The following is a 13513-nucleotide window of genomic DNA, read 5'->3' as shown; positions in this document are numbered from 1 at the left end:
TTTTTCCACCACTGAACAAGTCAGCGACATTTGAGTTTTCGAGCATGAACTGCTCGTTTCAGGTCCTGTCATAACATCTCAATCGGGCTTAAGTCTGGACTTTGACTAGGCCATTCCAAAACTTGTTGCTTTTCAGCCATTCTGATGTCTTGATTGTGTGTTTTGGATCATTGTCTTGCTGCATGACCCAGTTGGCCTGAAATGTTCCATTAGAATTATCTGATACAGAGCAGAATTCATGGTTCCTTCAATGATAACAAGTCGTTTAGGTCCTGAGGCAGCAAAGCATCCCCCAACCATCACACTACCACCACCATACTTCACTGTTGTTTTGAGGTTCTTACTGTGGAATGCAGTGTTTGGTTTTCGCAGACATAACGGGGCCCATGTTGTCCAAAAAGTTAGTTTTGACTCATCTGTCCATAGAACATTCTTCCAGGAATCTTGGCGATCATCCAGGTGCTTTTTGGCAAACTCTATAGTCGACTATTTGGACGACATGGGTCCGGTTATGTCTGTCGCAAACACTGCATTCCACAGTAAGAACGTCATACCGGCGGTCAAGAATGTTGGTGGTAGTGTGATGGTGAAATTACTTTTTCACACAGGCAATTGGTGTTGCATAATTTTTTTTAAATTCAATAAGTATCAACATTTCATGTTATTTGTTCACTCCGGTTTCCTTTATCTAATATTAGGTTTTGGTTGAAGATCTGATAACATTCAGTGTACATTTTTTTCCTGCAGAAATAGATAAAATCAGAAGGTATATACTTTTCACAGCAGTGTATCACTTGCTGCTTGCTAAGTGGTGAGAGTGCAGGGTTTGATAAGCAGCTTTTAAACTGAACTGGTCCTGAGGTGATCCTCTCACCACCAGGATTAGGGCTGCAATATGAAAACCCAATCCAGGTAGCATGAGACAAATTAGTTAGACACAGATCATTGAACATAAAAAGCTCATCTTTGAAGGTAGATGTTGGACCATGTACTTAACAGTTCAAATAGATCTAAGGAACATGTTCATCTAAAACACAACAGTGAGATCTACATTGCAGGGTTTAAACAGGATTTAAGAGTTAGGTTATTTAGGATCTCCTTGCAGAGACAAGCAGGTATTGTTGACCAGACAGTTGCTCAGAAAAGAGGCTCATGCTCCCAGCTACAAATGGGGCATTAAACTGTTCCTTGCTGTACACCTGGACCGGTTTCATGGGCCCAGATAAAGCCTACTCCTGTATTTCAAACCATGTTCCATAGAGAATCACTGCTTGGTCTATGAAACATCCCCCGAAGTGTTACATTAATCTGTGTCTATATAATGTAAGTACATGTTCTTGCATCTATTTAATATTTCAGCAATCTGGGCTCATATAGATAATTTGAATGAAAGTCAGACCTCTGTAAATGGTGTCAAAGTGCACCAGCGGCTAACATCAGCACAGTACTTTGAGGCTATACATTTCATCTAAGTAGAATGCATGAGGATGTGTGCACAATAGGGGCTTTTTGTGTGTGTGGTTATTGTATAGATAAATTCCATCTCTCTCTTAGAAAATAATCCACTGGGAAGGTCATTGGGATGGCAGGAGTGTGATGGATGTTAGAAGCACCCAATTAAGCTTTCTGAAAAGAAGCCTATGAGCGCTCTAAGCACTAACTGTAAAAACAGCTGAATCACAAGTCAGAGGTATCCTGCATTATTCATTATGTTTTACAAAGGGTCAGAGTGGCTAAAATCCTCATTATAAATATTTTGAGAAGACGATCGGAGGTCACAGGGCTACTTTTTCGATGTTGACACAGTCCATGGGTTTAAGGAGCAAGGCTCAATCAAACATTTTACACACACACACACACACACACACACACACACACACACACACACACACACACACACACACACACACACACACACACACACACACACACACACAGAGATAGAGAGAGGAGAGAGAGAGATCTGGAAAGATTAAGATGATAAGGAGGTGGGCCATGGCAAAGTCATACCAAAACCGATCCTGTGTCTGTCACAAACAAGTGGATGCCGAAAATTAACTCTGCCAGGTCTACTAAATGTGACGTTTTTACGGTGCCAAAATTCACAACAATTAATGTGCATGGTGACTAGGCCTAATTTAAAATAACCCACTAAAATGTGACGTTTTTACAGAGCAAAAAATTACTGAATGTCATGTGCATCCTACTAATTTAAGTGAAACGGGTAGTTGATAATCTTGGAGTGTAAATCACCTATGCATAATTTACGCAGTGCTTGTCAACTACCAGATGGGGGAGTCCACGCCATCTCGAAGTGGTCATATCCCCTCCTTCTCACGGACATTAAACTATAAGCTCATATGCTTCCATACTTCATTTCGAAAGCATGCATGTTTAATAGTTGAAGGATGTTGACGGAGGTCTGATTTTATTATTACCCTTTAGCGCAGGATCACGGAAAAGTCAGATACACAGGCCATCACTTGTCACTGACTGAACTCAAGCTGTCACTTCGAGTCCAATACGCGCTGGAGTCTTTTACATGCGCTGATCTAAATGCTCAGGTAAGGATTTTTTTGAAACAATATTCAATCAAACGTATTTATCATCTCCAGCAACTCTAACTTTCAGCTTATTCGAATGCCGTTCTCTCAGAATTACATGGTTTCTCAGAATAGATTTGTGTGCGTGAATGCATGAGCGCCTTATGGTGAGGTTGGCTGCCCCTGGTAATGACAAAGTCAGTAGGCTATTAAGTGAAGGGAACTTGGGAAATATAGTAAAAAAGTAAGTATAGGTGGGGTAGTCATATAGTGTAGGATAGTGTATGTATTTCAATGCTTGAATTGACCCCAAATTCATTCATAAGTCATGTCGAATGGACAAAACAAGGTTGTGTATGATGGCGGAATAGCAGGTCTTGTGTACGGTGCCTTCAGAAATTATTCACACCCCTGTTTCTTGCACATTTTGTTGAGTTACAGCCTGAATTTAAAATGTATTAAATTTAGATTTTGTGTCACTGATCTACACACAACACCCCATAATATCAATTTGGATTTTGTTTGTAGATTTGTTTTTTATTAATAAAAAATTAAAAGATGAAATGTTTTGAGTGATTAAGTATTCAACCCCTTTTTTATGGCAAGACTCAGGAGTAAAAATGTGCTTAACAAATTAGATAAGTTGCATGAACTCATTCTGTGTTCAATAATAGTGTATAACATGGTTTTTGAATTACTACCCTATCTCTGTACCCCACACATACAATTATCTGTAAGGTCCCTCAATTGAGTAGTGAATTTCAAGCACAGATTCTCCAATGCCTTGCAAAGAAGGGAAACGATCATGCATGGTGAAGTTATTAATTAGGCTTTGGATGGTTTATCAATACACCCAGTTACTGCAAAGATACAGGTGTCCTTCCTAACTCAAGTGCCGTAGAGGAAGGAAACTGCTCAATGATTTCCCAATGAGACTAATGGGGATTTTAAAACGGTTACAGAGTTTAATGGTTGTGATATGAGAAAACTGAGAATGGATCAACAACATTGTAGTTACTCTGCAATTATAACCTAAATGACAAAGTGAAAAGAAGGAAGCCTGTACAGAATACAAATATTCCAAAACATGCAACCTGTTTTCAACAAGTCACTTAAGTAATATGGCAAAAAAAGGGGCAAAAAAAAAAAACTTTTTGTCCTGAATACAACGCGTTATGCTTGGGGAAAATCCAACACATCACTGGGTACCACTTTTCATATTTTCAAGTATGGTGGTGGCTGCATCATATTATGGGTATGCTAGTCATCGGCAAGGACGAGGGAGGTTTTTTTAGGATAAAAATAAATGGAATACAGCTAAGCACAGGTAAAATCTTCTTTCCAACAGACACTGAGAGACAAATTCACCCTTCAGCAAGACAATAACCTGAAACACAAGGCCAAATATACACGGGAATTGCTTACCAAGATGACATTGAATGTTCCTGAGTGGCCTAGTTACAGTTTTGACCGAAATCGTCTGGAAAATCTATGGCAAGACTTGAAAATGGCTTTTAGCAATGATCAACAACCAACTTGACAGAACTCAAGTAATTTTTAAAAGAATACTGGGTAAATATTGTACAATCGAGGTTTGCAAAGTTCTTAGAGACTTACGCCAAAAGACTCATAGCTGTAATTGCCTCCTTAGGTGATTCTAACATGTATTGACTCATGGGGGTGAATACTTATCTAATTAATATATATTAGTGTTGTATTTTTCATACATGTAAAAAAAAAAGTTTGACATTACAGAGTATATTGTGTGGATAGTTGAAAAGAAATGACAATGAAATACATTTTAATACTACTTTGTCAAGATGTGTGAACAATGTTCCCTCTAAACTCCTCCCCCGGGACTGTTGCACAGAAGAAATACTAGCCTGCGCAGAGAAGCACGAGAATGAACTTCACTAAACTTTCTAGTTTCCCTCTACTGTTGGAATTGCCAATATTAGCCACTTTCAATGAAACATACCTAAACAAAGTGAACTATGCAAGACTTAGTATACAAAACTAACTATGCAAGAGATTTTTTTGTAGGCAAATTGCATCGGAGTACGATTCTATTGCATTGACAGGCATGACAGGCAGGCAGACAGACAGGCAGGCAGCCTGTGCTCTACAGACCGGTGCAGCATAACCAATCAGAGCTGCAGTATCCCTATATGCAAAAATACCATTGCCATATATGGATCTGTGCCGTTCACTTTGAACTAGACTGTATATACAGCATGAGTGGTCGTGAGTAGATGTGCTTGTTTTGAGATCAAAGAGAGTACTGCATGTAAACACCTGTGCACATTTGTTCATATCCTTTGCTAGTTAGTGAGTTATTAACCCAGTTATAGCTAATTTCTAGTCTGCAATGGGGGTGTGGTTGCTTCCCACAAGAGCATGTACATTTCTAGACATCTTTGAAAACCAAGTCAGGTAAATAACTTTTTTTCTGTCTTAAAGGGGCAGTGTTGTATTTTGAGATGGTCTTGATTAAGCGAAGTAGCCAATAGGCAGAGGGTATCACAATTTGTCTGATTCTCTGTAGTAATGGTATGGGAATAATAATAATTTTATTTTGTAGTAGTTTCTTGCATCAAACAACACATTTTCAGTCTCCTTGTCTGATGGACAAGTGGATAAACAGGTTAATGTCAAGCCCTGGATATTTTTTCCAAAAGTCTCACGGAATGTAGGCCTACATTGAACACCACACTGTAGCTGCTACTTAGGCTGAATGACAAAACAGCTATTTTCATGTTAAAATATTTTGGGATGCATTTTCTGCATTGTTTTTGATGGTAGGCACTCTGACAGGCCTACATCATTATCCAATAGCCACAGCAGCCTACTTGACCACTGTTATAACTAACTTAGAAGTTGCACAGAATTTTCGCAAGGTTCAAGTTTGCGCTCAGCAGACCTGACATTTGCTCAGTGCCTTTTAAAGGACTGTATGTCAAAATATACTGTGTGTGGCTGATCGTTGATTCCTAATTAGACTCTCGGTTAATTCTTCTTTTCTTTCTCTCTTTTCAATGAAAAGGACAATGTGTTGTGGTGTAATGACAGTCCACTGTGATCTTCTCATCATAGATCATCTGTTGCAGTCAACACTCGTTTTAATGCAACACATATCAAGTCATCCACCGTGGTAATTGGGTTGAGGTCTGTTGGACGTACAGATGTTTTATTATTGTCAGACTTCTCCTTATGTATAATGATGTGTGTCATGTGAATGGTGATGCACAGAGGTTGTGAGTGGGTGCAGTGAATGCTTTGATAATAGAGAATCTCTAGTCTAATATCTATCACTGTCACCTAGATAGAGAGGTGCTGTTGAAATACCCCTTAGCCCTTACCTACACTCCCCCCTCTCATCTGCAAATGCTTGCCTTTGAAGCCATGATGCCCCATCTGTCATATGTGAGCTAAGAGTCCATAATGCTCTGTTCCTCTCCAATGCAGAGTTCTCCTCTCACAGGCTCCAAGGGGACAGGAGGAGGAGCAGGTGGGTTGCAGCCAGTACGATCAATCAGCATTAAATATTCAGCCTTGGAATTTACACATAATTTAACCGCAACCCTCTTTATTAGAAAAGCAAAAATGGAAGCTAGTTGATAAATGTGTTTGTTGTTGATGAGAGAAAAAGCAAGCTGTGAAATGCAAGGCATGTCTTGATTTGAAAATGTCTCAGAATATTACCTGTTTATTATGATGAAATTGTAGCCTGGGTACCAGAGTTTGGCATGGCAATTCCATGAGAAGTTGGCAAGAAAGCAGAACAGACTGACACCATGGCTAATGGAGTTGTGCTTATGTTAGAATAGCCTTTCTATCATAATGCAAAATACATATTGAATTTTTTTTATTTTACAAAATATGAGTAAATATGAGTAAAGCAAGAAGGAAAAAATCAGAGTGAGGTTGACTGAAGTTGAAATCAACGTCAGGTGCTAGTATCTTATCCTCTTTACTATATTACAAGTGATGTTAGAGTGCAGTACATGGCAAAGATATGCTTAGCAACTTTCTCCCTTGATGGAATCACTTGTTTAAACACCAAGCACATGATTTGAATATCTGTAATCCAAGCTCAGATGAACAGGCCAAATGAATCTCTTGCCACCACGTCAGATTTTCTCACAAAAGGTCAAAGCTGTTTGCAGTTCGGCTTAAAACACTTTGATAAAAGTGTGAAGCCAAAGTTTTTTGAGGTGTTCGTCTGGATGCTCTGGTCCTCGGCAGTACACTGGTCAATCTGGTATCCAGTCAGAGAAGGATAAACAAGTTCAAAAACCTTCTCAACCCTCCAAACTGTTACTTTTATCTTAGTGAAGTTTCATTTTAATACCTGGCTTATGATTAACAACACTCCTTCAGCATATTGCCTGAAGAAATTGCCAAAGCTCCATGGCCTTAAGTCTGTGAACTATGAGGCAATGGAATGAAAAGCACAGCTCCCTCATACAAGAACACTAAACAGTGAATAATTAATAACCTTGCTCCCAATTCCAGGAAAACAATAGTGTTGTATAGGAAAAGGTGCACTCATTTAACAGAAAAAAATGTATCCTGCCAGCTTGAACAAATTGTGGAATGTACAAGATTCCTTTGTTGTTGCATTTGTTCTTCTCCTTTTCCTTTACGAGCAGCCATAGCTTTACATTTCAGAAATGAAAGTGTTGATGTGTGTGTGTGCGTGCGTGCGTGTGCATACATGTGTGCGTGCCTGCGTGCACGTGTGTGTGTGCACTTCTTAGATTAATTAGAAATCCATTGAATAACCCACTTTTACCTGATGGCTGCAAGGAGGGACGTTGAGTGGAGAAGTGGTGCAAATATGCAGAAAGCTATTTGGACAGGCGTCCTCTTGGCTGTCAGCTTCGATTAAGAGGCGAGGTGTCATCTCTGTAACACAGCTGAGTGCAGATGGCAGTGAGGAAAAGATGGCTCACTGATTTAAACAATGATTAATGAACAGAGATGGAAAACAAATTGCATTGGACTATTGGAAGCAGGGAATTGTTTTTATGGAAATGTTAATTGTGTCTGCCAGGCCGTTACTGGGCGAGGGGGAGGAGTGGCTGGGTGAGGGCAACAACAGATCCACGGGGATCTGATATGAAGTCTACTACCCTCCCTGCACTGATTATCAGTGTTCCTCACTCAGTATGCACTGTCAATACCACAAAACTGGCTACAATACTTCCAACTAGATATTGTGAAAACCAAACAAGGTAGTATATGATGAATCCCATGAAGAATAAGTTAGGGTCAATAATAATGGCAGTATAAATGACATCACTGTGACAAAACATCATCTTGACGTTGTTAATATAAGTTTTCCTTATGTACTGCTTATGAATGGTTTATTTATGGGTTATGAATGTGTTATGAAGTCTTTATGTAGCTAGGTATTCAACTGATGTGCTACTGAGTACTGTCTTTACAGTACTGCTCCACTCAGCATTAGCTCTAATAATAAGTGGTTATAAAGGATGACAGAAAGCGCTCTGTTCTATTTGTAATTATTGCAGGCGGTGCAGCTGCAGTACTTAGGGAGATGATGATAATTATTTTGCCAATTTTTTGTGTGGGTGATTATTTAAGAGCATCATCCACTCATCAGAGTAATCAGGGTAGAGTGATTAGTGAAAATCCAACAGCTGCCTCATTAAACTATTGGCTTTATTGGCGACACATAGTGACAGATCTAGCTGCCTCATAGGACCGGGAGAGAAAAACTTCACCTTATGAACTCAAAGGTGACAGGTAGTTTAGACTGGAGATTATGTGTGACCAAAGATTCACCCAAAAAAATCCTCTGCATAAAATTAGCCTCACTATTTTTCAATGTACTAAAGTTGACCGAAGACTAAGGGTCATGGTCACAGTGAACTGAAGGCATAGAAAATGTTAAGGAAATCTGGAAATGTGCTCGTTACATCTACTCTACTTAACCACAGTGCAATGTGTTTATACTCCACAGTGAATGTGGAGCTTCATAGCTAAATGTGCCGACCACAATCCCTAAAACAACACCAAATGATGTCCTTGGGAAATCAGTGATCGCAGATATTTACCTGCCCGTGTATTCAGATGTTATTGTGATCTTTCTAACGCCGAAATGATCACAATAAAGTGAAATGGAAACTTGTAGTATTGCGTACATGTAGTAATGTAATGCAGCAGGAGGGTACATGTAGTAATGTTTGCTACAATAAAGGCTAATTCTCTGAGCCCAGATGTTCCCTGAGCACAAGCAGCACAACACAAGAGATCCTACTGGGTTGATGAGCTCAATCAGTGAAATGATGAAAAGATGATTTGGTCCCTGTAATTACAGTATGTAAACTACTTAGCCAGGATTGCAAAGGAAGTCATTTTTCTAATTAAGACTGCTACCCATTGTCTAATGGTTGATGTTTTTTTTCTTCTAGGAAAGAGAGAGAGAGAGCAAGGCAGAGAGAGACCATATGAGTCCTTATGATGGGTCTGTGTGCTGTACTGTTTGGAAAGAAAGAGCATCATCCAACAAACAGAGCAAGATGGCTGCCAAATGAAGGTTCTATTGAATTACCAGCACACTTAATGTGCCGTGGATTAGCTCCTTTGTTTGTCAGTTTTCTGTCGATGCCATAGCCTTAATGAGATAAGTGGCATTACCGTAGGCCTGCTGTGATTTTGTGATGACTCGGTTAATTACTTTTGCTCTAGTGCTTCTGAGTGTCGCTGCGTAAACTGGAAATGAAGAGTTTCATTCCAAAACGCTACATATCCATTTTTCAGAAATGTTGGTAAATGAGCTTTTATTGTTTAAAGAAATTAGGAAAGAGATTGGTGAGTTTTTTCACTATCTAAGCATGGCATGTGGTTCAATGACAGACGTGTATTTGTTTAAAATATATCACTTGATGGTTTCATTTCAGAAAAACAAATAATCATGTTTATTTTTGCAAAATGCTATATATCTGTCTCACTCTCAGAGAAATACACCACATTACCCAAAGTATGTGGACTCGTCGAACAACTCATTCTGCCTCCACTCTTCTGGGAAGGCTTTCCACTTGATGTTGGAACTTTGCTGCGGGGACTTGCTTCCATTCCGCCATAAGAGCATTAGTGAGGTTGGGCACTGATGTTGGGCGATTAGGCCTGGCTTGCAGTCAGCGTTCCAATTCATCCCAAAGGTGTTCAATGAGGCTGAGGTCAGGGCTCTGTACAGGCCAGTCAAGTTCTTCCACACAGATCTCGACAAACCATTGTCATGTTGAAACAGGAAAGGGCCTTCTCCAAACTGTTGCCTCAAAGTTGGAAGCACAGAATCATCTAGAATGTCATTGTATGCTGTAGCGTTAAGATGTCCCCCCACTAGAACGAAGGGAATTAGCCCGAACCATGAAAAACAGCCACAGACCATTATTCCTCCTCCACCAAACTTTCCCCAAGAAGGAAACGTATATTTGAAGATTATATTTCCTAAATACTATATCCACCAATTTTTTTTCACATTTGTGCCTTTTCATCAGAAATGATTGCTTATATGTGTGTAAAATATAATTGTTCTCCGATTTTTAATTAATAGATTTTAGATGTGTATGAAAATAGTTTTTTTGCAAAACACTATGTATATTCTTATCCTATATATGTGACTGTGATATGTGGTTGTCTCACCTAGCTATCTAAAGATGAAAGCACTTACTGTAAGTCACTCTGGATATTGTGGTTTATGAACCACATTCCATGCTTCAACCAAACAGTTGCCACAGTGCATTCGGGCAGGTAGCGTTCTCCTTGCATCCGCCAAACCCAGATTCGTCTGTCGGACTACCAGATAGTGAAGTGTGATTCCTCATTCCAGAGAACGCATTTCCACTGCTCCAGAGTCCAATGGCAGCGAGCTTTACACTACTACAGGCGACGCTTGGCATTGGGCATGGTGATCTTAGGTTTGGGTGCGGCTGCTTGGCCATGGAAACCCATTTCATGAAGCTCCCGATTAACAATTATTGTGCTGACGTTGCTTCCAGAGGCAGTTTGGCACTCGGTAGTGAGTGTTTCAACCAAGGACAGACAATTTTTACGCACTCTGCGCTTCAGCACTCAGCGGTCCTGTTCTGTGAACCTGTGTGGCATACCACTTCATGGCTGAGCCATTGTTGCTCAGGAGGTTTCCACTTCACAATACTAGCACTTACATTTGGCAGCTCTAGCAGGGCAGAAATTTTACAAACTGACTTGTTGGAATGGTGGCATCTTATGATGGTGCCATGTTGAAAGTCACTGAGCTCTTCAGTTGCCATTATACTGCCAGTGTTTGTCTATGGAGATTGCATGGCGGTGTGCTCGATTTTATACACCTGTCAGCAACATGTGTGGCCGAATTTTTTTTTACCACTAATTTTAATATATGGTGTTTATATAGTGTGGGTAGTCCTGTTAGGTTTTACACCTACAAAAGTTGCATAATAACAAATGTCTTCATAAATAACTGTGCAAATGATACATTTATCAATATTTAACGTTTGGAAAAAAATATTCAATACAGTAATATGAGATCTGTACGTAAAACATTTACATTTGAAATGTTAGTCATTGATCAGATGCTCTTATCCAGAGTGACTTACAGTAAGTGCTTTCATCTTTAGATAGCTAGGTGAGACAACCACATATCACAGTCACATATATAGGATAAGAACATACATAGTGTTTTGCAAAAAAACTATTTTCATACACATCTAAAATCTATTAATTAAAAATCGGAGAACAATTATATTTTACACACATATAAGCAATCATTTCTGATGAAGAGGCACAAATGTGAAAAAAAATTGGTGGATATAGTATTTAGGAAATATAATCTTCAAATATACGTTTCCTTCTTGGGGAAAGGGGATATGCATTCAACTGAAATGTGTCTTCCACATTTAACCCAACCCCTCTGAATCAGAGAGGTGGGGGGGGGGGGGGGGGGGGGGGGGGGGCTGCCATAATCGACATCCATGTCTTCAGTGGGTTAACTGCCTTACTCAGGGGCAGAACAACAGATTTTTACATTGTCAGCTCGGGGATTCAATCCAGCAACCTTTTGGTTACTGGCCCAACGCTCTAACCACTAGGCTACCTGCCGCCCAGGTCTTATGGTGCTCTGTAGTATGTATCACAACAGATGACAAATCACTGCCAAGACATAATTATAGTAAATCAGAACGTTTAAAGTATAACATAAGGTACTGACTCAGGGCTGTGCACGGATCTTTCAGGGAGCAGGAACTAAGAAGGAAAAAAGGGCACCCAGCGTCATGTTGGTGAACATGAAGGATTTGGCCGTGTTCTGGAGCTATGCTATTCTGAGCTGTGTTAGAGATGGTTGGAGAGGGCTGTTCCCCTGCAGAGTCTAACCATCTGAAGAGTCTAACCATTTTGAAGAGGACGACCCCATGCAGATACACACTGATCCACTGCTCAGGTGAAAGACATCCCCTCCCTGTCTGTCTCAGTGTTAACACTTCCTGTAATTTGAGCCAGAGCTTTGTTTTTGTCCAGAATGAACAGTTGGTCTGTGCAAACAAGGGCAACTGTTTACATGTTAGTGATTTGATATCACTGTGTGTTTGTCACTGTATGTGTGTGTTTCCTGATGGTGCTGTTTACACATGCCTTATGTGTGCACACATTGAGTAAAAGCCATGTTAAACAGGCCTTTGTGAACGTACTGTATGTGTACCTCAAATTACACAGTGTGAAGACAGATCACCATGATCCTTGTCTCATTGTCTTGCATTGTTGTGAATGAAGGCATTTCCCTTTGCCTCCTTTGTTTGACATATCATTTACTAGAATAGGCTGTCTAATTTGGATATTTCCCAAAAGACTGGTGAAGATACTGCATGCACAACAAGCGTATACCCAGTCTTCTCTATTACTCACGTGCTCTTTCTGTGCGCTGTAGTGGTGCAGTAATGAATGGGACTGGTTAGGCCATTTTGTCTCAGTCAGGGTTTTTAGGGGCCTACAGTGAAGCTCCTATAGGGTTTCATTAATTCCCCTGTCAGAAGAGCTGTGAGTATCTTCTGTCTCTGGTGGTCAGCTGTAGGCCTATCCTCTGCTTTAGTAAAGGGTCTTTATCCACAGTTTGACAATCCACAGGCTGGGTGGGGTGGATAGGCACAATGGATAAGCAGGGTGCCTACACGTACTTAGATTTTTCAAATGTCGATTTTTATACATGAGCTACATTTTTTGTATCTCCATAGAAGTTTTAAATCAGACGTTTATGTGAAAAGTTTGACAACATTTCTTCTTTCATGATCATGATGACACAAGGCTAAGCCAAAGAGTCTGGGTTATTCAGTCCAAGTGGGCCAACTATTGTGACTGCTATTTATGTTCCTCTTTGTTCATGTAAAAAAAGTGTAGGTCACAACATTACTTTGGTACTATGTTGTTATAGGACTTGGCTTAGGTTTCTGTTTGTTGTCAATTGAAAGCAATTGCAGGCTAGGCCAACATGGTATTCTTTTTCCACAGTTGAAAAGGTGCAACATTGCATCATAAACCATACCCTTCCTTGAAATTAGAACATACAATTGGTTTTACATTTGTCCAATGAGAATCTGTCCAATGCTTTAGAACAGTGGTCCCCAAACTTTTTATAGTCCCGTACACCTTCAAACATTCAACCTCCAGCTGCGTACCCCCTCTAGCAACAGGGTCAGCGCACTCTCAAATTGTGTTTTTTGCCATCATTGTGCCACACACACACACTATTGTGCCACACACACACACTATACGATACATTTATTAAAAATAAGAATGAGTGTGAGTTTTTGTCACAACCAGGCCCGTGGGAAGTGACAAAGAGCTCTTATAGGACCAGGGCACAAATAATAATATAATAATAATCAGTAATTTTGCTCTTTATTTAACCATCTTACATATAAAACCTTATTTGTTAATCAAAAATTGTG

General features: G+C 39.9%; 1 protein-coding gene across 1 annotated transcript in view; it reads left to right on the top strand.

Moving 5' to 3' along the window:
• Positions 1-5984: 5984 nt before the first annotated feature.
• LOC109888893 (zinc finger protein 536-like) overlaps positions 5985-13513 on the top strand; it is a 41178-nt gene continuing 33649 nt past the window's right edge. The window contains 1 exon segment of the mRNA XM_031821525.1: positions 5985-6051. Coding sequence (XP_031677385.1) covers positions 5985-6051 — 67 coding nt within the window.

Source organism: Oncorhynchus kisutch, linkage group LG4 (assembly GCF_002021735.2).
Source record: "Oncorhynchus kisutch isolate 150728-3 linkage group LG4, Okis_V2, whole genome shotgun sequence".
NCBI lineage: Eukaryota > Metazoa > Chordata > Actinopteri > Salmoniformes > Salmonidae > Oncorhynchus > Oncorhynchus kisutch.
The sequence above is the reverse complement of the archived record's forward strand: the minus strand, read 5'-3'. Positions and strand labels throughout refer to the sequence as shown.